The sequence below is a fragment of the Rutilus rutilus genome, assembly GCF_951802725.1.
Source record: "Rutilus rutilus genome assembly, chromosome: 3".
Lineage (NCBI taxonomy): Eukaryota > Metazoa > Chordata > Actinopteri > Cypriniformes > Leuciscidae > Rutilus > Rutilus rutilus.
The window spans coordinates 15,602,505-15,629,338 of record NC_140211.1 but is presented as its reverse complement, the minus strand read 5'-3'; the positions used below and the strand labels follow the sequence as shown (position 1 = coordinate 15,629,338).

The window sequence follows — 26,834 nt, the reverse complement described above, 5'->3', positions numbered from 1 at the left end:
TGTTTTTTTAGCAGGTGGTTTTCTACTACGTGCATGTGAGCGTGGCGAGAGACCGTATCAGCTTGTCATATAATTGCATTTCTGTACACTGTCAAAAATGTTAATGTTAAGTTCCTTCTGGGTGAAGCATGACAAGACTTGACTGGCTAGAAGCGTAAACAGCAGCTCCATTAAATCACGTTCATTGCGTGCGTCTCAGTTTAATGCAGAAGACTTTTCAGATGTTCAGCATTCCAGCGGATCTTGATGCTCTTTGATTAGACTGTCTGAATGCTCGGGTGACACCTCAGATCTGTTTAGTAGGGGAACTTGAGATGTTCTGCAGAGGTCAGCCGCCTGAAATCTGTCTGCATTCACTGTCATACCTGCATGTTTTTACTGTTAGGTAACAGCATGAAAAGTTTTATCTAATTGGATTCACAAAAAAAAAGAAAAAGGAAAGTATATCTTTTAAAGTCACCATGAAATTTGCTCATTTGTTTTTATGGACTATTGCAGTATTTATTATAAATGATTTATCCATGCACATCATTACGTTTTTAACTTGTGTGCCTCATAATCTTTAATCAAATAACGTCCTCAACCTCTTGCAGCGGCATCTATTCTCTGATGATGTGTTTACTGGTGCGAGGGCGGGACAACCTGTCACTCACATGAGATCCACCAATAGCAAACCACAACCATCCAATCAAAGTCTCACCTTACATTTGTTCTGGTTCAAGAAGCCACTTCACTTGGATATATACACGTTACAATAAGGAAGAAAAGACTTGCATATTCTGTTTCATGGCGACTTTAAATAATGTGGTAACTTTATAATGTGATTCCATCTGTTAACATTAGTTCATATGAACTAACAATGAAAAATACTTCTAAAGCATTAGAATCTTAATGCTTATTTCAACGTTTTGTGCTTGATTTAATGCATTAATTAATGTTATGCACTAATGGAACCTTATTTTATTAATATTCTGAAGGTCTAACAACTCTTCTGGAAGTCAAGTGGTTTTCAGCTTTTCTATACTCTATAGGCTATATTATTTCTTTATGCACCCTCATAAATAGCATTGCATTGTTTGGCCGGTTTGCTAGTTTTAATTAGACTGTCGTTGATTTATTGTCATGTTTAGTAACTTACAAATAAGTTATTAGTAACAAATAATTGGTTAGTTTAACACTTTACAATAAGTATCTGTTAACATTAGTTGCACTATGAACTAACATAAACAGTTAAACAACTGACAAAGATTATTAGATTTAAAAATATATTGCTCACTTTTTGCTCATGTTTGTTAATACACTAACTAAAGTTAACAGGTGAGACCTTATTGAAAAGTGTTACTGTCTTTAGTTTTTGTCAATAATATAAGACAAGCACATATTTGAGAAAAAGCACAATATTGGCCATTTAAAACATAAATAAATAAATGGAACAATTCACATTTAACTCTGTTAATTTGACACAAGAGCTTTAAGAGCTTTTTAGACTTAATCTAAAGTTCATTGAACACATTTATTTACATTAATGTAGATTTCAACTACAAAAGTTCCAGTTTTCCAGTTCTGAAGGATTGTATAGTAAAAGTTGAATTCCCCATGCAGCTTACAGGCCTGCGGCTATGCAATCAAACCCTGTTTTTGTTTTGGAACGCGACCAGCGTATTCATTTAATGTTGCGTGCAATACATTGTCATATCTGACAGGATCAGGTTAGGCCCTGTTAGGTTTTGCTCATTCAAAGTGAGTTTTGCAATAAAACCATTAAACCATTTTAAGAGTGACAAATAAAAACATGGCTTCAGCCCTGCTGTTTTCAGGTGTGCTTTTGAATTGTTTAGTATGACGGCCAAACAGTGGAAAAGATGATGGTATGGATTGCTTTGTCAGATTAACAGGTTAGATATCATTCCATTGACTTTGGTCAACATATTTTGTTGATCCTGGAACAACATTCCAGTCCGAAAATGTATAGCTAACCCTATACCCATAAGTTATCCCTAAAATCAGAGGGAAATCGTAGGTGAATAACACTGATGTAGAAGCACCTATACCTGGTTGTAAGCCTAAACTTGATATAAACCCTCAAATCTGATTGGTTGATTGGAATGTTGTTCCAGGATCAACAAAGATGTTGATCCAGGAACATGTTGTACTTGGTGAAATCAGGTTCTGCAACTGTGAGTGTCCGGGCCATAAGTTTTCCCATTTATGTTTGTCAGTTTGCTCTGCTGGATGCAGGATGTTCCTGCTGTCTGAACACTGTGGAAAACTGATGTCATGAAAACGCTGACTAATGGCACAACAAGAACACACACAAGTCCCAAACCATTCACTAGCGACTGTCCTAAACTGTGATGTCAAAGACTGCAGACGGGGAGAAAGATCTGTCCATTCCAAGCTGTTTAGCTTTATGTCCATCCGTTGTGTGTTCATTTGTTTAATATTCTGGCTAATTTGAGTGTGGCTAACTACTGTGAGTGCGTACTTTCAGCTCTGTTTAATATATTTGACCCACTCAAAAAATATTTAGCCCTAAATTTAAGATGTCTGCATTTGAATTTATATAAAATTTCCACCCATTTGGATTACACAGTTTTAAAGGGATAGTTCACCCAAATATAAACATTTTGTTCCAGTGCATGCTTAAATCTATGCCACATAATTCTGCAGATTTTCTTTCCAAAACAGCATGAAAAATGGGGGAAAGGTCAGTCTGGGCCTAGTGATAGGTCACCATTCTAAGGCTTTCCCCCCATTTTTAGACTTCTTTAAGAAATGCTGCACATGTCTCTCAGTAAAGGCAGCATTTTTTTTTTTTAAACTTAATATTTATTTGTAGCAAAAATAATTATTGCCCTTTAAACAGCTGTGCCTGTCCTGATACATGACATATGTTCAGTGATGTTTCTTTTCTTTCTGATTTCTCAGAAATGTCAGAGGCCCCTAAAATAACAACCCATCCTGCTGCGCAATACTTGCCCTCAGTTTGGGTATGTTCAGTTAAGTGCAGGAACATTCTTTTTTCTGTTACAAAAGATACCGGCTCTGTTCTAAACATAGTCAGGTGCCTACATATGAAGCATTATATATATTATTATTATGCTGTATTATAATATACCTTCTTTTGGACAAATTCTAAAGCAACACTTTTTTCCCCCATCATGAAAGCACTGAAAAATCCAACATTTAATTCTGTAATTTGTTATCCAGTGCATTAACTCTAGCTTTGGGAAGTCCGAAACTCCCAACTTCATTAGAGGAGGACAAGCTCAATCTTGGTTCCGATAAGAATCTCCCCAGTACCTTAATTAAGTTACGTTGGTGTAACCTCCATGTGCGTAATGTGAGATGGTTTCTGGTTCCTCTTGAATATAAGTTGACATACTTCACCTTCCAAAGTGAAACCGTGGTGTCAGTGATCATTAGCTATGAGAATCTCCCTTGGGCGAAAGTTTCTTGAGGTTCATCCACATTGTTTAAAGCTAAAACTCTTAAGAAGACATCAATTACCCGGAGGACCTGAGGCAAAGCTGTGATGGACACGTTGGTGAAGATATTTTGACAACCTCCTCCACTTTCAAATCATTCAAAGAGAGGGCAGCTGGCCCCTGAAAATTGTTCTTCACTTTGAATATGGCGTGATGGTGGAACAAACAATAAATCCATTCCTCTTTCTAGGAACTTGAGACAAGAAAATTGGCGTTTTGACATGTTTGTAATTTGTCGTCTTTTCTATTATTTTGGTTGGTTGTTTTTCTGCTTACTGTACGTTTTTTGGTTTATGTGATCGTACAAAAAACTTGTTTTAAGTTTCTGTATAAACTAAGGATGAACTAATGGTTTGTCTGATGACAAGAAGGCCAGAAGGATAAGAATATATCTATTCTACATATTCTTCAATTTCATTGAAATCATTTAGGTATAAACAAGCATAAACATGCATGTTTATGCATGCAGGCACTGCATGAACATGCACCAATTTTTGTCAGTTTATCGAATTTATTCAAATCAAATTCGATTTCAGATTCTGAAAGTACGGTTTACAATGAACACAAGTCCGAATGCATGCAGTGTCCAGTTGTAGGATTTTTGCCTTTATGATATATACAAAAAAGCTGACATATTGTAGCCTACATCTCAGAAGAGCTTTTTTCAGCAAATGTTTAGTAAATATTCAGTCTTATCCACCGAACCAGTTCGTAAGATGTAAATAAATGTAGGCACGTTAGTAAGATATAAAACATGTAAGCATGCATCATGTTACTACATAGGTGTGCAAGGTATACGATAGGAAAAAATGGTTGGATTTGAATGCTTATATGACTTGTATTTACTTGTATGACGCTTTTTTTTTTTGCTTGTTTTTCCATTACAATTAAATGATGTTACTGCAAAGCAGGGGTTTTCAAGCTGGAGTCTGGGTAACCTCACATGAAGATGATCAAATTTGTGGGTCCGTAACATCTAAAAGATTGAATACAGGTCTGAAGTCATTTTTGGAAACAACAGCCTATATTGCCTGACTTTAAAAATTACACAGTTGCTAAAAAGTTTACTTTTCTCATCATCCCAGTGACTGAAAGTGTCTGTAAACCCTTTATCCCATAACATTAGCACACCATATCACAAACATGCAAACCTTTCAGCTTTCAATTCCCACAAACCACAATGCTTTCAAAGCTAACAACCAAGTCCTGGGTGAGGGACTGCTCACTTCTTATGTAAATATTGTTATTGTGTCCAGACAATTTTCCAAAGCCGTCCAATAGTTCTACCATGACTCTATCAGATGCTAAAGGTCATATTTCCAGACACATCACATCAGTCCAGGGAATTTAACCAGCTCTCCAGCTAACTTAATTTGGTTAAAAACAACCGTAACATTACAGAAAACAAAAGCCGGAGCATTCCAGGCTTTGTTAACATAAGCTTCCAGTCAGTTGCTGTTCTTTTGAGTAAAACCTTTTTTTATTGCACCATCTGGATAATTGTGCCTCTGTCTCACTGTATTAGCGTATAAGGGAGAGCATATAGTGAGAACTGAGAACATTCCCAATGTGTTCTGATGAGTGATCACGATATTGTTATAGAGTTCAGAGCCAGAACTTCAGATCCTACTGGGACACTGTGGCAATGACCAGGCAGAAGTGATGAGGCAGGGGGGTGATGCATCGTGGGAAAGTAACAGGAAAAACAGTCCTGTGACATCACTGTGTTTATTTCCTCTAAATGTTATTCTCCTTTGCATTGGTGTGTCATTGGCATCTATTTAAAATAACATTTTCCACATTATATTATACCGTGTATAATGACGTGATGACTTAGGCAAACGATTACAGTTTACCGGAATAATTGTCATTATCATCTCACCCTCATGTTGTGTAAAGTTCAGAAAGAGCTCGGAGGTTGAATTTAGACAAGGTTTTACGTCACTAATGCTAAACACCATCAGTGATTCATAAACGACATTTGAAAGTAGAGGGGAAGATTTTCATCCCGAGTTTGTTTGATTTTACATTGTGTAAAATTTGTTTCTCTCAGTGCAGACATTTTGTTTATCTCAAAACCACAGCCGTGACATCTCAAGATTATTTTCACATGTTAAGCCAGCTGCAGACAATGCATCATACAAAGATAGCATACATTTTGGTGAATCTCCACATTTGCATAAAGAGAATGAAACCTTCTTTTGGGATCATTTGCATTGTGAGATTGTTATGACAATGAAATCAAGTTTTTTTTAAATATATATAGCTATATATAATATCAGGTTTATGTTCTGTTTTTATTTAGTTTAATGCATTCCCAGTTCCTCTTTAGTTTACCTATAGTTTTCCTAGTGTGAGCCTGTTAGTTACCATAACAACCTATTGTGTCCACCTGCCCCTTGTTAATTTACTCATTTAGTTTGTGTATATCCCTCTTTAGTTCAGTTTCTTGTCCATTTTTACATTTATTTAAATTTGTTGTTTTCCTGCATCTTTATCTCTGTTCTGGGTGTTTGTTCATTTGAGTTAGTTTTTTTTTAGTGACATGTGAAGGCTAAGTATGGTAACCCATACTCTGAATTTGTCCTCTGCATTTAACCCATCCAAGTTAGTTGCACACACATTAGGAGCAGTGAGTAGTGAACACACACACACACACACACACACCTGGAGCAGTGGGCAGCCATTCTGCGGCGCCCGGGAAGCGATTGGGGGTTAGGTGCCTTGCTCAAAGGTCAAAAAATTATTTCCTGCTGGTATTAAGACTTGAACCCGCAACCTTCTGGTTACCAGTCTCTAACCGTTAGGCCACGACTGCCCCTATTTTATTCTTTATTAGAAGTTTTACTGCTGCAGCTAGATCCTGCTCAAACTCATCCTTGCTTTAAACTCATTATTGCTTTCCCTGAGAGAAGAACGGACCAAAAATATGAATCTGGTAGCAGTTTACCCATCACCTCTCTCCCTTGCACAAGATGGCATTCCCCTGGAAGACTTCGTGGAGGAGTTGCTTGAGCTTAGCCACCTAGTGAACTGGAGCGACAGCACCTTGAAAACCTGTTTCTGGATTGGTCTGGATGACTATCTTTTCCCACCACTGCAGGCAGGAGCTACCACGTGCACGCTGGCACAATACATGGACTATGCGCTTTGGCTGATTGCTAACTGAGTGCATTTACAGTTGGCAAGATGCCAGTTCCAAAGCCCACCAAGAACCTAAAGCCTGAGCCCACCACAGACACAGAGCTTGGGCCTGCCTCAAAGCAAGCGGCACATCCAAAGCCTGAGCCAAAATTCGCCCCGGAGCCTGAAGCCAACAGTAAGTCTGACCAGGTGCGTGAACCGGCAACAGCATCCTGTGAAGAGGGCATTTTAGTAGAGTACAAGGGCATGGAAGGAAGCCCTGCCCACACTCCCGCCACTGAGGGTGAGCTGCATCTGGCCTTGAGGAGTTATGAGGATTTCCCCTGTGTCTCCACTGGTCCCACCCAGCTCCAAGTCTCCTGCGTCTCAGCTGGTCCCATCCCAGCACCAAGTCTCCTGCGTCTCCGCTGATGCCGCCCAGCTCCAAGTCTACTGCATATCCAATGGTCATAGCCAGCCTCTCTCTCCTGCCTCCTCTGTCTATGCCAGCCATTTCCTCTGCCATGCCTCCCCTGGCTCCCTTTAGTCCCCGTCCACTCCTCTGTTAGCTCCAACCAGCAACTCAACCTACCAACCTGGGACCATCATCCTTATAGCTCCACCGGCCTCTCTCGTCCTTCCGGCTCTGCCTGGGTCAGTTGTCACTCTGCTGATTCCACAGACTTCTAGGCCTTCAGCTGTGCCTCATCCTTCCAACCCTTTCGGCTCCATCAGGTTCCACATTCCCTCTGGCTCTGCCTTGTTCCACAGTCCTCCCGCACCCTGGCTCCACCTCGGCCACTCATCACCGCGTCTCCGCCTTAGCCTCTAGGACCTATGGCGTCACCCGGTCTCTGTGTCTGCTCCGCTCCACCTGGGTCTCCAACTCTCCTGGCTCCACCGCTGGTGGTCGGACATATGACTCCACATAGGCTCCTCACATCCTTGGTTCCTCCGTAGACCTATATCCTGGCTGTGCTCTGGGTCACTCCCTTGCTCCTCCCTCCATCATCTCCTCCCTGGGTCTTCCCTCCATCGTCTTCTCCATGGTCCTTCCCTCTGCTGAAAATGGAAATTTTTTCTGTTTTTTTCCCCCTGCTCCCAAGACTAAGGTGTAGTTTCTGTTTATGGCTTGAGGATGTGCCATTCGGCCTATTATGTTCACCTATAATTCTCATTTAGTCTGTGTGTATACAGTATATACTCCCTGCTTTGTTCAGTGTCCGTTCTTATGTCTATTAGTATGTATTTGTTTAGTGGTTGTTTTTCTCCTGAGTCAGACATTACCTGTTCATGACCGGTTTCATATTTTCAATGTTTAATTTGCAGGATCTGTTAGAGTGGTTATATTTTTTCATATTCCCATATTTTCCAACTTTATGGGCCCAATTTTCATATAATGAGATACTTGAGTGTGGCAGTGGATGAAATTACCTGTGGTGATTGTTGCAAAAAAAAAAAAGAAGCATGTTGTGATGAAGTGTTTTTGCTGTTTTTGATCTGCAGGTTTGCTGCTCTCACAACACTGCTGTCTGATGCATTAAAACCCAATCCTGTGAGGTTCATATGACCCTGATAATACTGCGTGTGACTGTGCTCAAATCTCCTGAGATCAGAGGAGTCAATGCCCAGAATCCAGCTGTCTGCTCTTTCATTTAGACACATACAGCCCTGCAGACACAAAAATCCATTTCACAACCAACAGCTGAAAAGTGAACAGAGTTTGGTGTTTTACCAACTATGTGTTTTGAAAGGCTTACAGAAAATGTCTGATGTCACATCTATTTGAGGAAATTGCTTTGCATTCTTTTGAAATTTATAACAAAGTTCAGAAAGTACAGCTGCTGAATACACATTGTGTATTTTAATGGCATGCCAAATAACAGGCCAATAATGTACCATGAGAAAACTGATAAAAAACAAAATGCATTTGATTGGATTTCAATCACACCATCTGATTCTGTTCATTAAATCATTTGAAATAATTCACTAACAGGTTTTAAGCAGTTAAATTGGTCTGCTTAATAACCGCTTATTTAAAGGCTCCCAAATATCATCTTTATTGCCTTGTTAACATGATTTGGTGCATATGGTGATGGAGATACAGTTTGTAGGTGAAGCTACGCTGAATGAAACACACAGTGAGACCTGTCCTTTGACCACCAGTCTGTTTTCTATTTAATGAAAAGTTATGCATGGGGGGGAAAATGGGTGCACCTTATCTCCTTGAAAATATAAAACGCAGACAGAGCCAGAGCCAGAGCCAGAGCAATCAGTACCCAGTGCATTTCCCATGCATCCACACTTCTTCTGAGCAGGCCCCACCGTGCATTTCTACATCCAACGAGCACATTATTACTATCTAGGAAATGTGCTTCATCCTCTAGGGTATGATAAATCCATTCCACCCCGGACTCCATATGCTTTTTACTGATTAGGTGAGAATATGAGGAATGCCAAGCCAGCCTCTCTCATTCTCTCTCCCATTCCATTCAGGACATTCCCATGAGTAATATTCTGATGTTAATGACCTCAAAATGTCTTCAAAGTGTTGTAGTTATACATTTCTGCCACATTATGACTGAATTTTCCCACTGAATTTCCAGTGGGAAAAACTGCAAGTTTAGAAATATCATGGGAAATGTGAAACACTCACAACAAAGTTAAATGCTGAAACCTCTGGGTTTGCTGTCATGTTTCCTTCATTCTTACGTAAACTCAACAACATGTTCTTCAAATGGCACAAATGGCATTCAGACAAGAGTCAACTATATGATAAAGATGTATTTTATAAGAAAGTTTCACCTGTATTTTTCATGTCAGGGAAATATTTACTGATGAGTCTCGATTTCTGTTTAGACATTCGGATGGTAGAGTCAGAATTTGGCGTAAACAGAATGAGAACATGGATCCATCATGCCTTGTTACCACTGTGCAGGCTGGTGGTGGTGGTGTAATGGTGTGGGGGATGTTTTCTTGGCACACTTTAGGCCCCTTAGTGCCAATTGGGCATCGTTTAAATGCCACGGCCTACCTGAGCATTGTTTCTGACCATGTCCATCCCTTTATGACCACCATGTACCCATCCTCTGATGGCTACTTCCAGCAGGATAATGCACCATGTCACAAAGCTCGAATCATTTCAAATTGGTTTCTTGAACATGACAATGAGTTCACTGTACTAAAATGGCCCCCACAGTCACCAGATCTCAACCCAATAGAGCATCTTTGGGATGTGGTGGAACGGGAGCTTCGTGCCCTGGATGTGCATCCCACAAATCTCCATCAACTGCAAGATGCTATCCTATCAATATGGGCCAACATTTCTAAAGAATGCTTTCAGCACCTTGTTGAATCAATGCCACGTAGAATTAAGGCAGTTCTGAAGGCGTTTGGTGTTATTTGATATTTGGTGTTTCCAGGGGTGATTCTAGGATTTTTTCAACTGGGGGGCACAAGAGGGGCCACAATTAATACAGAGGGGCCAATCTTATGTTGTGTTTATATGTAAAACTGTAGATATCCAAATCATTTAAAGTTCAGTAAGCTTTAAAATCCGCAATAAACAGTGATAGCTTATTTTCTTTTAATGGCGTTTATTCAATGCTGTAAATAAGAACAGTCAAATTCAATTTGTATTAACTTTTCACTTTTCAGAAGTGAAGAACTGTAATAAATACAAGAATCCAATCTGTGAATAGAGTACAACTCACAAAAATAATAAAACTCAACATTAGGTTATATAAACTTTACACAAATCCTCACAACCTTAAATAGAACAGCCTTATTTATACAAATGCAGAAGTATATTATTCATATAATAAATACACAATTAATTAATATAACTTTAATAATTAAATATAATAATAATAACTTGTATCCACATCCTATTAACAGCATTTGCAGTAAATTTGCATTGATGAATAGACAACATCTAAATATGCCAAGGCTAATTAGCCTTGTGCATATATGATTTTATACTATAATATCCATACTTTCTGTTAGAGGTAGCCACTTTTTCAAAAGGGTATAGTTTAACTACATGCAAATTAAATGAATCTTATAAAAACAGTTTAGAATAGCTTAATTAGTCCAGTGTTATTTTAGTATTATTTATTTATATATAGGCTATTATACATTTTAGTAATATTTTATTTACATTGCTATTTATATTTATGTTTTTTTATTTGAGAATGTTTCTGTAGAATTCGTAGATTCTCCTCTACTCCTGTATTGTTCTGTGCTTGTACAGCGTCATGCAGCTCGTAGACTCTGATCAGAGGCGCCGGCGCCGCTGGTTCCGTGGCTTGCAGATTGCTAATGTCGCAATCATTTTTTATTAACTTTTTTAAGTTTAATTACAATTCTTATAAAGTCATTATCGAGTCATGCGGTACGACACTGATTTAATTTAGAGTATTCGTTCTCAATTCAAAGTCAAGAAATTTTCTTCATTTATTAGAAATCTTTAAATTCACGTGCAGTTACGTAGCCTAACTCAAGTTGACCTCCACCTCTGATATTTACAGCTTTTAAAGTGTGGAACGTGAGATAAAGATAATACGATTTGCTTCGGCATCTAGTTTGCAATATCAGTTGCGTATCGGCCGAAAAAAATCACTACACAGGAAAACCCTGATTGTGTAATTATGTGTTACATTCATTCAGCCACAGAGCATTGTAATGACATGGAACCAAGGGGGTAATCTTTCAGCCGGAAACTGAAGCTTCCGCGGGGGCCGCCATTGATTAGCAGACCATCACCTGCTGTTAGCATTCCATTGACTCCCATTCATTTTGGCGTCACTTTGACAGCGAATAACTTTACATCTGTCCATTTTACATCTGTTTACATTTGTCCATTATTTATTTCTTTTTTTCTAAAGAAACACGAAAATGTATAAAAGACTCCATTACCTTGTATCTTACGTTATGGCCCCGTAGAAGCAGTTTTTGTAAAAATAGGCTAACGATTGCGTCATAACCACACGACTTTCTGTCGCACAGTAGAGAAATTACCGTATGGACAGGAGGAGAAGCTCGCGGGCAATCGGGGGGACGTGGAGACAAAATGACAAAATAATTAATCAGAATACTTAGCAAAGTTGCTCCTGCTCCAGCTCATGGACACCTCCTACTCACACTCTCCGTCTCTGCAAGTTTCGGAAGGGAATGATTCAGATTTCTCTTGTCACAGCTACTAGAAGACAGACAGGTTGCTGACGTCACATCTACGTCGTCAAGCTCAGTTTGAGTCTGCGCAGTACGCTCAGCCATCAGGAAGTGAGTGCTTCTAATTTACTTCACTTTTCTCCGTTGAATCCAATGGGGTCGCTGTGTCCATTTCTTTTACTGTCTATGCATCGAACCTGGTCTTTCCTAACACTGGAAGACGGTGCCAAAATCTAGCGCTGCAAGTTGCAACAACTCGCTAATTAAAGAAAAAGGAATATAATTTAGCTCAACTTACCATGTGCTTATTTTTAGTTTGAAAACTGAAGCTCACTATTCGAGAAGCATCGCCGAATCGTTAATTATTAAAAAGTAAACCGAAAGATATAATTAGAAATTTTGAGTGACAGACATGTAGAAGTGTGGGGGCACATTGGGGGGCCAATCAGTTTTCAGGAGTGCCCCCATGGCCCCTCCCCTGTCTACACCACTGGGTGTTTCATTGCTTGCATTGTGTTTCATTGGGGCTTGTTGTCACAAAAGTTCATCTGTATCTTTTTTTCCCCTGGACTCATCTGTTTGAATGTGTTTTAATCTAAAGGTTTCTGCATACATTTTTTAAATAGTTTTTGTAGACAAATATAAATTGTTCCTACATTATTAATTTATTTACAAAAAACAAATTACAGCATACATGTGATGTGAATTCCTTCAAAACCGTTTAAACGCATCTTAGCATGTACCTAATGAAGGTGGTTGAGTGAATATCCAGAGTGTGTGATGGAATAGACAAGAAATAAATTATTTATATACAGTTTTTATTTGTTTAATATTTGTAAACATATTTTCCATATTTACTTTTTTTTTATTTCACAGTGTTGATGACTTCACTAATGTCAAAGTCCTAGAAAAAAAAGAACCATCCTGAATTTCCTGCATCTCTTCCTAAGGAAAAGTCTTGTGACGTCGACGTCAGCCTGCGGGAGCCGGATATCCGCCATGACCGGGAAAATCCCATATTTGGGCATTCTTAGCAGGAGCAATGGCAGCTTACATTGTATGTGAACGGCTAGCTTGATGCTGAATATTGAGTTTTAATTATCGATTTTTTGACATTTTCAGCCCATGATCGAGACAGATAAGTGGTGGATTGGAAAGTATATTTTTTAAAATGTCAAAAAGCAAGTGCTAGTGACTTATCCGTCAAACCACTACCAAACCTAAACCACTTAGCACGGCTTTAGCATCCTCGAGACCGTTCGTGTATTTTTTTTCCGCTATTCGTAACCCTCCGACGCATAACCGGTATCGACCGATCTCCATGCCCGAGCAAGGCCCGAGAATGAACAGCTTCTCCCTCGGTGAGTTGTGCTGGCTCTTCTGCTGCCCGCCCTGTCCGAGTCGCATCGCGGCCAAACTAGCGTTCCTGCCGCCCGAGCCCACGTACTCCGTCCACACGGACGCGAGCGGCGCGACCAGCCTGCATCTCACCGAGCGCGCCGACTGGCAGTACTCGCAGCGCGAGCTGGACGCCGTCGAGGTGCTTGTGACCCGAACCAGCCGCGGAAACCGGGTCGGCTGCATGTTCGTCCGGTGCGCGCCCACTAGCCGCTACACGCTGCTGTTCTCTCACGGGAACGCCGTGGATCTGGGCCAGATGTGCAGCTTCTACATCGGCCTCGGGTCCAGGATCAACTGCAATGTGTTCTCCTATGATTACTCGGGTTATGGGGTCAGTACCGGGAAACCGTCCGAGAAGAACCTTTACGCTGATATCGAAGCGGCCTGGCAGGTTCTACGGAACAAGTGAGTGTTTCTGAACAGGTGCTTCTGTGTTTGTGCGCCAACTACGATTGGTCTGTGTCTGTGTGATGTTTTGTTTTGTTTTGTTGTATTGTATGTATGTATTCCAAAACACTGTCTAATGCTTTGCTGTTTTCCTTCTGCTATTCATGAATGAATGGATGTAATGTGAAATGAGTGAATGCTATTTATTGGCTCATGAAGTTCCTTATTTCCTTATTTGTCTTGAAAAAAATCTGCATTGTCGTTGAGCTCATCCTATTTCATGAAACACCATTATATTGGATTTTTTTCTAGAGACAAACCAGTGATCGGTTTGAGTGAATTTCGGTTAAGAAATATCAAACAAGTGCAGAACTGACTATCATCTTTGCAACTAAAATTAAGCATTATTATTATTATAAATTTTTGTTGTAGTAATGTCAAGTAAAATTCTGCATATCGGCTGTCAGGTTGCTCAAACGTCATTATTGGCATCAGTCATAAGAAGTAGGGGTTAGGGGTGTAACGATACCCTCATGTCACGATTCGATACATATCACGATACTGAACTCACGATACGATATTATTGCGATACTCCAAGACATGTTAAAAGGTTAACAAAAAATGTACCGTTGTTTAAAATGCTAAATTTGATTTTACATTGTGGAATTGAATAGGTTTTGACTTGGTGCTGGTAACCCAATGCACAGGACAATGGTGACACCAGAATAACAATATTCATGATTCTGAAGCTGAAAATACAGAATTATTTTAGACTTATGCTTGCACTCTTTCACTGACTAGATACAGTACATTTAAAATAATGTAGGCCACTTTTTACTGGTAACAGTTGGCATTATCAGGAGCCACAAATATTGCCCCATTTCATTATTATACTTTATATTCAACATTATATATAGTGGTTTAATGTAGTACTGACACTAAAACTCTGAAAACTAAAATTTTGTATCATTTTTTTATTTTGGGTGAACTATACACAATACATATTGTCACTATCCACGATACATATTGTTGCAGTTTTGTATTGCGATATATTGTGACACGATATATTGTTACACCCCTAGTAGGGATGCACTATGTATCGGCCACCATATCGTTATCGGCTGATATATGTTCTTTATTAATATTATCGTTATCATCCCGATCAGAAAATTTGGCCAATAGCCTATATTAAAGCCGATAGGCTAAATTATGGATTATTTCCTTCAGCTGAGACACATCAGATGCACACCGATCGCCATGATGGTTTTGAATTGCTTGATTGAAATCACTTCAAAAAGTCTGCCGTAAAAATTGTGCACTTGGGACATGGCTTTTAATGGTGAGATTTTGTTTTTGTAATCAGGGTTTAAAAAATAATATGGAAATTTGGATTTTGATTTATCGGCCAATATATCGGTTATCGGCTTTAAAATGTAAAGAATTATCGGTTTTCAGGATCGGCCAAAATTTTCATATTGGTGCGTCCCTAATAAAAGGACTATGATGTTAAAGGGATAGTTCACTTTGAAATTAATTTTTGATATGTTTTAGCTTACCTCAAGGGCATCCAAGATGTAGGTGTCTTTGTTTCCGCAGTAGTTTCAATTTTGATATTTTTAGGTCAAACCGTTCTTGTCTGTCAGTCATATAATGCAGGTCTATGGTCACTGGCTCAAAACACAAGCACAGAGTCCAAATTAAAACAATTCCCCATCGTCCAAATGAAACAATTCCCCATCGTAAGTACACATTGATGGCCTAAGACACGAAACGAGCGGTTTGTGTGAGAAAACGAACAGTATTTATATCGTTGTTATCTCTTGAAAACAGCACACGTCCAAATGATCTGACGGCGCGGGCGGGTATAGATATATACATAGATGTCGCCTTGGCTACTGCAGTTCATTGGAACGAAACCGTAGCCAAGCGACATCTATTGTATATATCTATACCCGCCCGCGCCGTCAGATCATTTGGACGTGTGCTGTTTTCAAGAGATAACAACGATATAAATACTGTTCGTTTTCTCACACAAACCGCTCGTTTCGTGTCTTAGGCCATCAATGTGTACTTATGATGGGGAATTGTTTCATTTGGACGTGGGGAATTGTTTTAATTTGGACTCTGTGCTTGTGTTTTGAGCCAGTGACCATAGACCTGCATTATATGACTGACAGACAAGAACGGTTTGACCTAAAAATATCAAAATTGAAACTACTGCGGAAACAAAGACACCTACATCTTGGATGCCCTTGAGGTAAGCTAAAACATATCAAAAATTAATTTCAAAGTGAACTATCCCTTTAAGGTCTGTTCACACCAAGGATGACAAAGATATAGTTTTAAAAATGGTTATAAATTTAAAAGAAAAGCAGACTACACAAAATGGCGATAACATTAGAATCACTTTTCCCATTCTTTTTTTTTTTTTTTCAGTTGATGAATAAAAACATTGACAGCCAATCAGAATCTGTCTGACTTTAAAGGAGCTTGAGAACATAAAGTGGCAGAATAGAACTGCAGTGCGCACACAATAATAATAATAATAATAATAATAATAAACAATGTTTTTGTGCGTTGATATGGATGCTAATAAAGTTATCATTATAGGTATCTTTATAGTTATCTATCTTGTTTCTTTAAGTGTCCTGTTGATTGAAATACTTGGAACCTCTTTGGACCAGCTCACTTGAGCTGAGTGATGACATAACTAAGTTAACTACTCAAAAACTTATCACGTCCCTGTCTGTGAGTCTTGCAAATTTTAATAAGTTTTAACAGCAAAAAGATTTGAAAGTTAGAATTTTACTGAGGGTTTTTTATTTGTATTTTTTTATTTATTATTATTGGCTGGTGCTGATACCGATGTCTAAAGCAGAGTGGCTGATAAGATCCCAATATTATACTGTATATAATACTTACAATTGGTTGTGTAAACTATCTTGTTAAAGTGAACGACCTTTTACAAAACATTGACAAAATCCACACACACACACACAAAAAACCCCAATTACTAATTATTTATTGACTTGTCGAAGCTGTAAATAATTTGGGGGAAGTGGAGAGAAACCAAACCGCTTCTTGTTATTTGGTCGATATAACAGTCACCAGAAGTTATAATGAAAAAATTTGTCAGATGCTCTGTTTCTGCTTTCCACAGTGTTCTGTGGGTGCAAATTCCTGTTATCTTGCGTGTGAGATATCTTCCTCTATATTGATTGCTCATCATTAGGTCAAAGTTATCTGCTGGTCTTTCGTGCTGATTCAGCCCTTTGGTCAAGTTGTTGAGGACTGAAGTCTGGTGCACTAATGGGTTCTCCTTAGTATTATCTCACTACATTTTGTTTGAGTACCATTGGGTAAACCTATCAATTAATCAGTCTGAACAACACCTGACCTCATGTTTTGGTCCATGGACAGTATTTTAACCATTGGACTTTCTCCTACCGACACAGAATAGCTTATGTTTTCTTCCAGAGGGACAAAATGCCCTTAGAGACTGTTTTATAATCCTCTTACAAACTCATTAGAAAGTTGTGTTTTCGGCAGATTGAAGATAATTGCATAAGGTGCCTTGTCTTTAGTAATATATAACATGGCATGTTTACACTGGGGAGTGTAAATGTCTGTAATTATTTTTGAAGTAGGAACATTATCATTTGTTCGCACATCTGGCAGCGGAGGTTGGTTGAATAGAAAATATAAATGGCTTGGATTGTTGCTCTGTAGGCACTATAGGCAGAATAGGGATGCACCCAGGGGCGCAACTACCCAGTGTCAGAGGGGTATGCGGCAACAATTTTGGCGCCCCCAACATTTTTTCATATTAATAATATTAAGAAATGAATCTGTTGGTATCAAGTGGCTCCCCCTACACTTCCACCTAATGTTAGACCTACCTGTTGCCTTCCCCTGTCTTTCCTGATCCACCATCCTCACACCTGAAATGAAATTTAACTCACTGTTAAATATAGCAGCCTAAATTCAATTCTTAAATCAGCCTAGTGATGGCATCAGATAAGACAACTATTATGCAGTAAGGTTGTGCTGCTGTTGAAATTACATTCACATTTTGGATTTTTATATATATATATATATATATATATATATATATATATATATATATATATATATATATATATATGAGATGTGACCCTGTGATTACAGCTTCCATGTCACCCAACATATGTAACTACTGTTTGACAGCACAGCTAACATGAACAGCTAATGGTAAAACAAAATCTATAATGATTCCATGGTAAACCAGACTTATTGCATAAGTTATGTTTTCCAGCTTCTAGTCATTTATTGTGCATGCTACCTTATTTACCAGTTGTTATTTTACCTTAATAAAATTGAGATGTCATAGACCATTCTATGTTCATTCTATTGCTCTATCATATTTCATCTAGCTTATCATTTATTTGCACAGCACATAGAGCTGCTCCAGCAGGACTCAATGCTAAGAATTGTACATGTAACTCACAGTAACATGCAATGCAGGCTAGAATTGCGAAACATTATTGGATAATTCTTATAATTGACATTTCTCTGGGCCAATCGGAATCTTAGCACTTTTTCTCTTGGCCAATCGGAATCTTAGCACTTTTTCTCTTGGCCAATCGGAATCTTAGCACTTGCGTCAGAATCTTGAAGCACACAGCGTCAACTGAGCTCGGATGAGACGCCTGGCTACCGTGCGAGTCTAATGGAAACTCACGCATGAATTTTCCTGAATTAAACTTGTTTTAGCGCCCGCCAAAGTGAATTTTTGTCCCGCCAAAGTCTTATTTGATCGGTGAGTAATGTAGATGAACTGCTGCGCTTGTGACAGGGCGCATGTTTAACTGAAAGAACGAGCAGAGAGAGAGAAAGCCGGTCGCGCGCGCACTCTCTCTCTTCGGAGCCAGGCGAAAGTGTAAACAAGACTTCACCGTCTCCAAACTAAGCGCTGTCTTGCTCTCTCTCCCTCGCACATATTAGTCAAAATAAATCGACACGGTGGTAAAAGGTCGGAAGACCAAAGTTTCATGTGGAGCATTTTTTTTTTCCTGAATTAACGTTACCGCTGGTGTGAATTGTGCTAAATAAGTTGCCTTATCTTCTCTGAAAAGCGTTCCGGACATTCAGCTGACATAAAACAACACTTTAATTAAACGAAAAAAACTATCCAGTGATGAAATGTTTTCTGTGTTGACAGAAATCTTGGATGTCCATGTCCTAACTGCTGGGATAATCACACAACGCGCATGACACGTCCAATTCGCGAACTAATGACTCCTTTGAACCGATTCATTTGAATGAATGGTTAAAACAACTGATCTTTCCAACAGTGAACTCAGGAGACGTCTGAAATGGTGTATAACTAATCAGTAACACTTTACAGTAAGGTTCTATTTATTACATAAATTACATAAAAAGTACAGTTTGCTTTCTCAAGCTTAAGCTTTAAAATAAATAAAACCACTTGTTTTTTTGAAAAGCATATGACTACATTTTTCCACACAGTGCCATCAAGAATCGACAAGAGAATCGTTAAAGAATCGTATCGATAATCAGAATCGTCAGTGGCATTATTATTGATAAAATCGTATCAATTCCCATCCCTATGTGAAGACAGTAAAATTATAATCAAACATTAAAGAACATGCATGGTTTTTTTAAATAGTTTTTTTTTTTTTTTTTGTTAAAAGATTAAAACATTTTGCTAACATGAGGTCTTGTCACTGTCAGTCTTTTTACATCAGTGCAAAATTAGGGTATGCAGATTAAGACCACTATTCATCAGCATGCATTGATTAATCCCATGGCATGTAGCAAAAAAAAAAGGTGCGACCAAATCATATGCTGGTGCGACCAACTGAGAAAGTTGGTAGCACCAGTGCAACAAGTGGAAAAGTTAATCTGGAGCCCTGGTGTTAATCTCTTGTTGCATGGGATGCGCCGCATACCTGGTAAACAGTAATTTCTAACAACATAGGGCTATTTAGATAAACAATCTGGCGAGCGTGTTGTTTTAGCAACAACAGCAAATTTCTGTATAATAAAGCGCTCAGAAATGTGTAATTTGCATATTAAAATCCCCAAAAAATCGAGCTGGGGGCACGCGCAACCCTTCAGTTTGGCTCATTTTAACCTTCCACTATTCATAGTTCATAATTCATAATTGATCTGGTGATGTACTGCGTTTTGAAAGTATATGATAATCTGACATTATGGCTGGGCGATGTGGCAAAAAAATAAAATCTCGATTTCCTTTTCTGAACGATTGACCAGTTAACAATTAAATGTTTAACTTCTCATCTTAAAAACAGAACTACAATATGATTCAAGTTACATTCTCTTCATTTACCATTAAACAAGTTATATTCCAAGTGCACCACACCTGAAGTGCTAAACATGGCTTGTTGTTAAATGTCTTTGCAGAAAATAGGCATGAAATATGAAGGCAAATATTGTATAAACTGATCTTAAACATATCCTATATGCTCATAAATAATGCAAAGAAAGAAAGAAAACTGCTAAGCATTTCTTTGTCAAAAAGTAGACATTGGGTCTCATTCACTAATAATTGCTTGGATTATTTCGTATTTGTACGCAGAGGAGAACTTCTCATGAAAAAAACTCCCAGTCAATGGGGTCCATCAACTGCCGTATTGTCAGCATGTCTAATTGTAACATTGGCTAACATTTTAATTCAAAACTGCGTTTTCTCAATTTAAAAATAATACAATCGTGGCAAAACATTAAATTCGAATTAATTGAAAAAATCTGAAAAATTGCCCAGCCCTATCTGACAGGATGCATTAAGTCGGAGTCTGTTGTATGTTCGCTAGTGTAACAGTAGTAAGTAATGGCATTCTTTGTAGATTCCACAGGATGTGCAAACATTTGCTATAGATGTTAATGTCATGTTTATTTGCTGATGCAAAGATCATAATCACACTGAACTGTATTTCAGAGTTGACAGAGTAATTTAAAACCTATTGGATTGTGAAATGAGTTTAATATTAGGTGAATGCCAGAAACAACAGTCCGAGGACCCTCAGTGCTGCCCGCTGATTGTGGCATTTTGAAATTGTTTTATCAGTTCTCCAATGTTATTGGATAGAGCTTTTTTTTTTTTTTTTTAAGAAATGTAATTTGAAAGAAAGCTGGTAGTCCATAGCTTGGAGTAATACTCGGCCATCAATAAGCCGTATGATTTGCCATTCGTGTCTAGCAAAACCTATGCTGTATGAGTTACATGATGATAAAGTATTTTTTATATATTTTAATATTTTGGCATTACAATGATGCTTAGTAATTTACATCCTCCATTACAAGTTTAAAGTTTAATAATCTGAAGTTGAACTGTTATTTTTGTATTCAATGCAAAGGTGGAAGCCTTCAAACTCATTTGAATAAATTAAAACTCATTAAACTGAGAACATGGCTCTCAGTACATTTTTAATGCTAATCTGTTTTAAGTATTACCATATCAGCACCTGGCACCTTTTTGAGGCCATTTTCTCCTTCCAAACATTTGCCCGGATTTATCCGGGGTGTTTGCTCAAGTAAGATAATGCGCAAAGGATTTGACTTTTTAATGTGTCATTTACCTCCTCTGCGCTTCCTCCTGGGGTTTCTGGCCTGTGTTTGGTCCATTGTGCATTGGCAAGTCCTTTTCTGTTTATGGAACGTAATGCATTTCAAATAGGCAGAATTACTTGGACAGTCCAGAGGAATATCCTTTTTTTGTGCTTTTTGAATGCCGTGGCCTGTTGGGAGCATTTTCTCCAGCCTTAGTATGGTGAGCAGTTTGTAAAACCATAATTTTGTGTTTCTTACCATTAATCTGTTGCAGTTTATGGTCTAGAAGTAACTTGTGAAATGTCTTTTTCGTTCAGTCAGCAGTGTTTCAGTCTTACGACCCTCCTCAGCCGATAATATTGTCTGTATTCTCTGCACCTGCTTGTTACTGTCCAGGTGTGTGCGGGGTAGCAGGGGTTTATGCACGTAATAAATTAACTTTTCAGAGGCAAAAAGTGCATCAATTAAACTTTGCTAAAGTCATCAGAAAAAGGAAAAAATGTTCCCCATAACAGTTTTAAAACTTAAAGTGTTCATTAAATTCAGCCTGACAGTGCAGGTTTCGCCGTAGCACTCCCATTGTCTTTCTCCTTCTCGGTGTGAATTATTTACAGTGCACCTAATGAACCAGACAGAGCTGCCGCGAGATGTTGGATGGCAAATTCTGAGACTCGGTCTGTTACCTGCAAGTCCAGGGCTATGGTTGAGTCTAGTGCTAAAGATTAAAAGGTAAGAAAAGTAGCTGAATATTGCCACATTTTTCACTTTTGTATCGTATTTTCTTCCCAAAAGTTACTTTACCTGATTAGTTTCCACCCTATTTCTGATTTCTTTTTGCTACTACACTGTTAAGATTTTTAGAAATTAGCTACCTTATGATTTATACCTTGTAATTGTTCATCAGTATTGGTCGAGCTACTGATTTCTGAAGAGTTGTTGGTGTTATCAAACTATTATTTAAAAAAGCACTATAGAAAAAATCTTTGTCCATTTAATTCTCATTGCTTTGTTTTGCATTTCATGCAGTCCTAAGGCAGTGGTTCCTAATTTCTCTAGTTTGTGATGGGACAAATTGCTGCAACTTGGAGGCTTTCACTGGAAATGCGACAGTTGCCTTGGAGTTATGGCACTTCCACACGTGTGCACATTTTATTCAGCTTTGCTACTGTTGTAGCCCCAGAGCTTGGGAGAATGAAATGAGTCTAAAAGGTTTTAGAGGACAACGCCATGATTACAGCACGTACATTGTATGCTCCAATGTAGTCTGAATACAATAGTGTTCTTATTAGAAAAGAACATGAAGTTACATAGACACAGTGAGCAGATTAGCTAGGCGAGTTTGCTGTTATATGCTGTTTTATGTCCTTGTGTTAAGGACACCAAGATGTCGATCAAGCTTTTCCTGAAGCTATATGCAAATAAAACAGTATTTTTCCACTTAATGATTTTATGATGCTCGTATCGAACCATAAGATCCACTCAGAATGCGTAATGCTATAAAAAAAAAAAAAGCATACAGCCCCAAAATGTTCATTTCTTTGATTTATTTACCTTCAACCTTCAAGGTTACTGTTTCAACTGCCTATGTTGAAACTGCATTTATTTCAAGGCAAATTGTTTGCATGTCGCGCAGTCCTTAGGCAGTTTCTGTTAATAAATATTTCTTGCAATATTTCTTGGTCAATTTCCCTGTTATTATATTCGAGGAAGGTTTTAAAAGGAAATAACTTGCTACTCTTTCCTTTTAAATTCTGTTTCCCCTTTCACTAGAATGTGTTTTAAAGGCATATTTTCCTCTGTAATTACTGTGTAGTGTGTGCACTGGTCTCTCAGTTTGACTATTTTAACCTTCCTCTTTGCTGACAGCCCTGCCCTGAAAATGATCTGCATGGCTGATCAATGGTGCACTCTTGGACAGATCGATTTTTACACTTTTCTTGAATTCTGGGATATTTCGTGCCCATTTAGCAGTCCGGAATGAAACATTTAAAATATTAAAATAAAATATTAAAAGCAACTAGAGTTTTATATTTTCTGAAGAAAATGTGAGTGTTTTGCCAATGCAAAACTCTGCCACTATGCTAGGATGCTGAGTAGAATGTTACTTTGTGGTTGAAAAGGTTTTCTTGGTGGTTGCTTACTGGTAATTCTTGGCAATTCTCTCTGATGTTTTGGTCTATAGGTCCCTCCTTGTCTGCAAGTAGAAAATCAGGTAACACTTTATTTTACAGTGTCCTTGTTACATGTACTTACCCTAGTAATATCAATAAATGATGCATAATTACATGCAATTAACCCTCAACCAAATCCTAATCCTACCCTAACCATATAGTAAGTACATGTAGTTGCTTAATATTACTCAGTACTTAAATATACTATTACACTGAAACAATGACACCTTAAAATAACCGAAAATCATAACCCTGCCCACTTAGAACAGTCAGTGAAGAAATAAGAACAAATAATCAAATTATGAGCAATAGCACAAATAAATACAATAGAACAAACATGCATATGAAATAAACAGTGCTTTTCATGTTTTTTAGATTGGTTTAACAGTAGTTTAATCAAATGTAAAATAACTGCATAGTCTTCACTGTATTAATTTAATATGAATAATCCTTAAAGTTACTAAAGTTATTCAGTCAAGAGTAGATTTTATTTTTTTTTATTTTTTTGCCCCCCTTCTTTATTTTGGGGGTTTGGGATTTCAGATCCCCAAGTATAAGCAATAGTAATTCTGACTTCAAACTTATACCCAGGAGTGAATGATCTTCCGTTTCCGTGGAGACCCTGCCCTGTCTATCACTCCAGTCACTGGATCAGCATTTTCGCAGACATTTTCCCATTATCCCAGCCCCTCCCCTAATGTCTCTAAAGAATGGGTAGGTGTGTGCCTATTCATTGCGTGCCGTTTTTCCATGCCTGCCAGTTAATTTCAGAGCGACATCTTTTCATAATTCCCAGGAGGACGGACAGCATTTTTAATCAGAACGTTCACCGGTACGATTTATCGGATAAGCTTGAGTCTGAGACTTACATGGTCCATGGCTCCCCATCCCGCTTTCCCATTTCAGATTAAGGTTTTTCTCCCTTTGAACACAGGACATGGGGCTCCTACTAGTAAACCGTTTACAGCAAAGCAGTAAATCCCAAATGATAAGAGGAGCAGCCGGTCACTAGAACCTTCCAATAAAAACGGCGGCAAACTTACAAGGGTAGTTTCAGTGGTGTGATGGACTTAGATTGTTTTGCACCAACCAAATAGAAAAGGAGAAATGTGCTTCTATTAAATTACTTTGAGCTCAAGGCAGCACCCAACTAGCTGACTCGAAACAACTCAATTTTAGTTGGGGTTGTCCTATTGACTTTTTTCTGACGTCTCGCCCTCATCTGTTAGGGGTCGGTCATGCTCTCAGATTCAAAATGAAATCGAGGTGATGGCTAAACGGTTGTCTTACTCTTAGATGTTTCTTTTGTGTCCTTCTGAAATAAGAACAGAATAACCGCACAAACAGTCTGAGTTGTTTTATACTGTAAATGGGATAGTTCACTTAAAAATTATAATATATTATTTAATCTTCATGTTATTTCAAACCTGAATGCAAAAGATATTTTGAAGAATTTTGGGTTCCAAAACAAACCATTGACTTTCATTGAATGGACCGATATTATTTCTACAAAATATCATCTTTTGTGTTCTTCTACAAATGGAAAAAGTCATACAGTTTTGGAATTACATAGATGAGTAAATGAAAGCTAAGTCGCGTTTCCACCGAAATTTCCTGGAACAGTTTGTCCCAGGAACTTTTCTCCCCCAGACCTGTTGCTTTCTGCGTTTTCACTGCAGTCTAATGTACCGTGAAGATTAGGCCAATTAGTCCGGTGACGTAGGACTGAACGCAGTCAACCAATCAAAATGCGGCATGAACTCAACCAATCAGCATGTTCAATGCTTAAGTCCCACCCCCGAAAGTTCCTGAACTTTGAAAAAGTAGGCTACTACCTCGCAAAGCAGGGACTTTCTGAGAGGGAAATTTTTACCTGGAACTTCATTTAGACTTTTCATTTAGAGTACCACCACAAAGTTCCTAGTACCTGGGGAAAGTTCCTGTGGTGGAAATGCGGTTATAGATTAGAGAATTTTCTATTTTGGGTGAACTATATTCTTATATATAATATATTTGTGTCCCTACTGAGTGCTGTGGGAATGAGTCCTAAAATCTGGAAACGAGTTTCCATTTTTGAACTTCCAGTTCCATCATCCCAATGTTTTGGGGATTTTTTTTTTTTTTTTGGTTAAAAGCCTAAAATAAGGCCTGTAGTTTACACAAACTCAAGAAATTTCCACGTTTTCTATGACACACAGTACATCAGTAAGACTCCACTCGTGATTTAAGCGTTTATATCTTGAAAAAAGTTTCTAACGTGGATAAATAGGACTACAGAGGCTGTCTGAAACGTCATTACGACAGGTAAACTTATCTACTCGCTAGTCTACTTTCATAGCCTTATTGTGTTTATAATCGTGCACTTACTATTTTAAACTATTTTAGATCAAACTTTCCAACTTGTAGATTTTAAATAAATATTACAAGTTGTCAGATGCTTAATGATGGTAATATTGAAGTCGTTCAACCTTGGTGTATTTCGTTTATAGCCTAATTTTAGCTTTGTATTGTATTTAGGCTTAAATTCGTAATATTTGTTGAATTTTTTTTTTAAATTTTTTTTTTATGATTATCTTGATAAACAAAATGCGTAACAATCATATCTTACGATAATACAAAAGCTAATGGGAAAATCCTTCTTTTTTTCTTTTCTTTGTGGTGGGAGCCAGGGTGATGCAGACTTCCAGGTAAGGTTGGCACACAAAGTAATCCTTGCAGCAAGCTATGGGGCAGCTTTAGTGAGGGGGATAAAATATTTATATTCAGTGAAAATACTGTTCTGAGTCTGACCTTACTTTTATTTTGCAAGTCTTTTTAAGTGTAATTAAACCCCTCAACATAACAACTGGCATTTGCTGAGGTAAATGTTTAGACCAGATCAAAGAAGGACAGTAGATTATCAGTTCTTCAGTGTGAGAAGTAGCTCAGTGGTCTCAAAGACCTCAAGAGGCCACCACAGACTACTTTCAAGCTAGTCGGATGTTGTGTTTTGAGTCAGCAGGGCTAATAACTGCTCACCCGCTGAGATGCGCGGCTGTATCTCCGTCTGATTGATCTACCAGTCTGTCAATGAAGCTTATGACTGAGAAATGGTTTGTAAGAAGCTTGCATCACAGTGTGAGGGTTGAGCTGAGAAAGGAAGCAAGTGTGTTCTGCAGTGAAGCTTGGACTCATTTTTAACTGCCCGGGGTTTGTGTGACAGACATGGCAGCCGTAAAATCTGGCTCGTCCTCCCTCTGCTTTTCACACCTACGCAGTATTTACCATAGTTCGGCTCTCTTCACTGATCCTTTTAAATTTGCTTCCTTCACTTCTTGTAGTCCTTCCCAGTTCTGTGAATACGTTTCTGTTGCCGACTGCATGCTAACTACACCTGCATGCTCACGCAGGCGTCTCTTATAGTCCGGATGCTGGAATAACACTCTTGAGGACCTGAGGTTAGGAAAATCAGCTTTGATTCGATTCAGCTCTGATTGGGCCTCCTGTGTCGGCTGCTGATTTTCAGTTGTGACTCCTGGAC

General features: G+C 38.4%; 1 protein-coding gene across 1 annotated transcript in view; it reads left to right on the top strand.

Annotated features, from left to right (window-relative positions):
• The first annotated feature begins 12,660 nt into the window (after nucleotides 1–12,660).
• abhd17c (abhydrolase domain containing 17C, depalmitoylase) overlaps nucleotides 12,661–26,834 on the top strand; it is a 44,041-nt gene continuing 29,867 nt past the window's right edge. Inside the window, exon 1 of the mRNA XM_084405299.1 lies at nucleotides 12,661–13,589. Within this exon, the coding sequence (XP_084261425.1) occupies nucleotides 13,105–13,589 (485 nt within the window). The 5' untranslated portion in view covers nucleotides 12,661–13,104. The remainder of the gene's footprint in view (nucleotides 13,590–26,834) is intronic.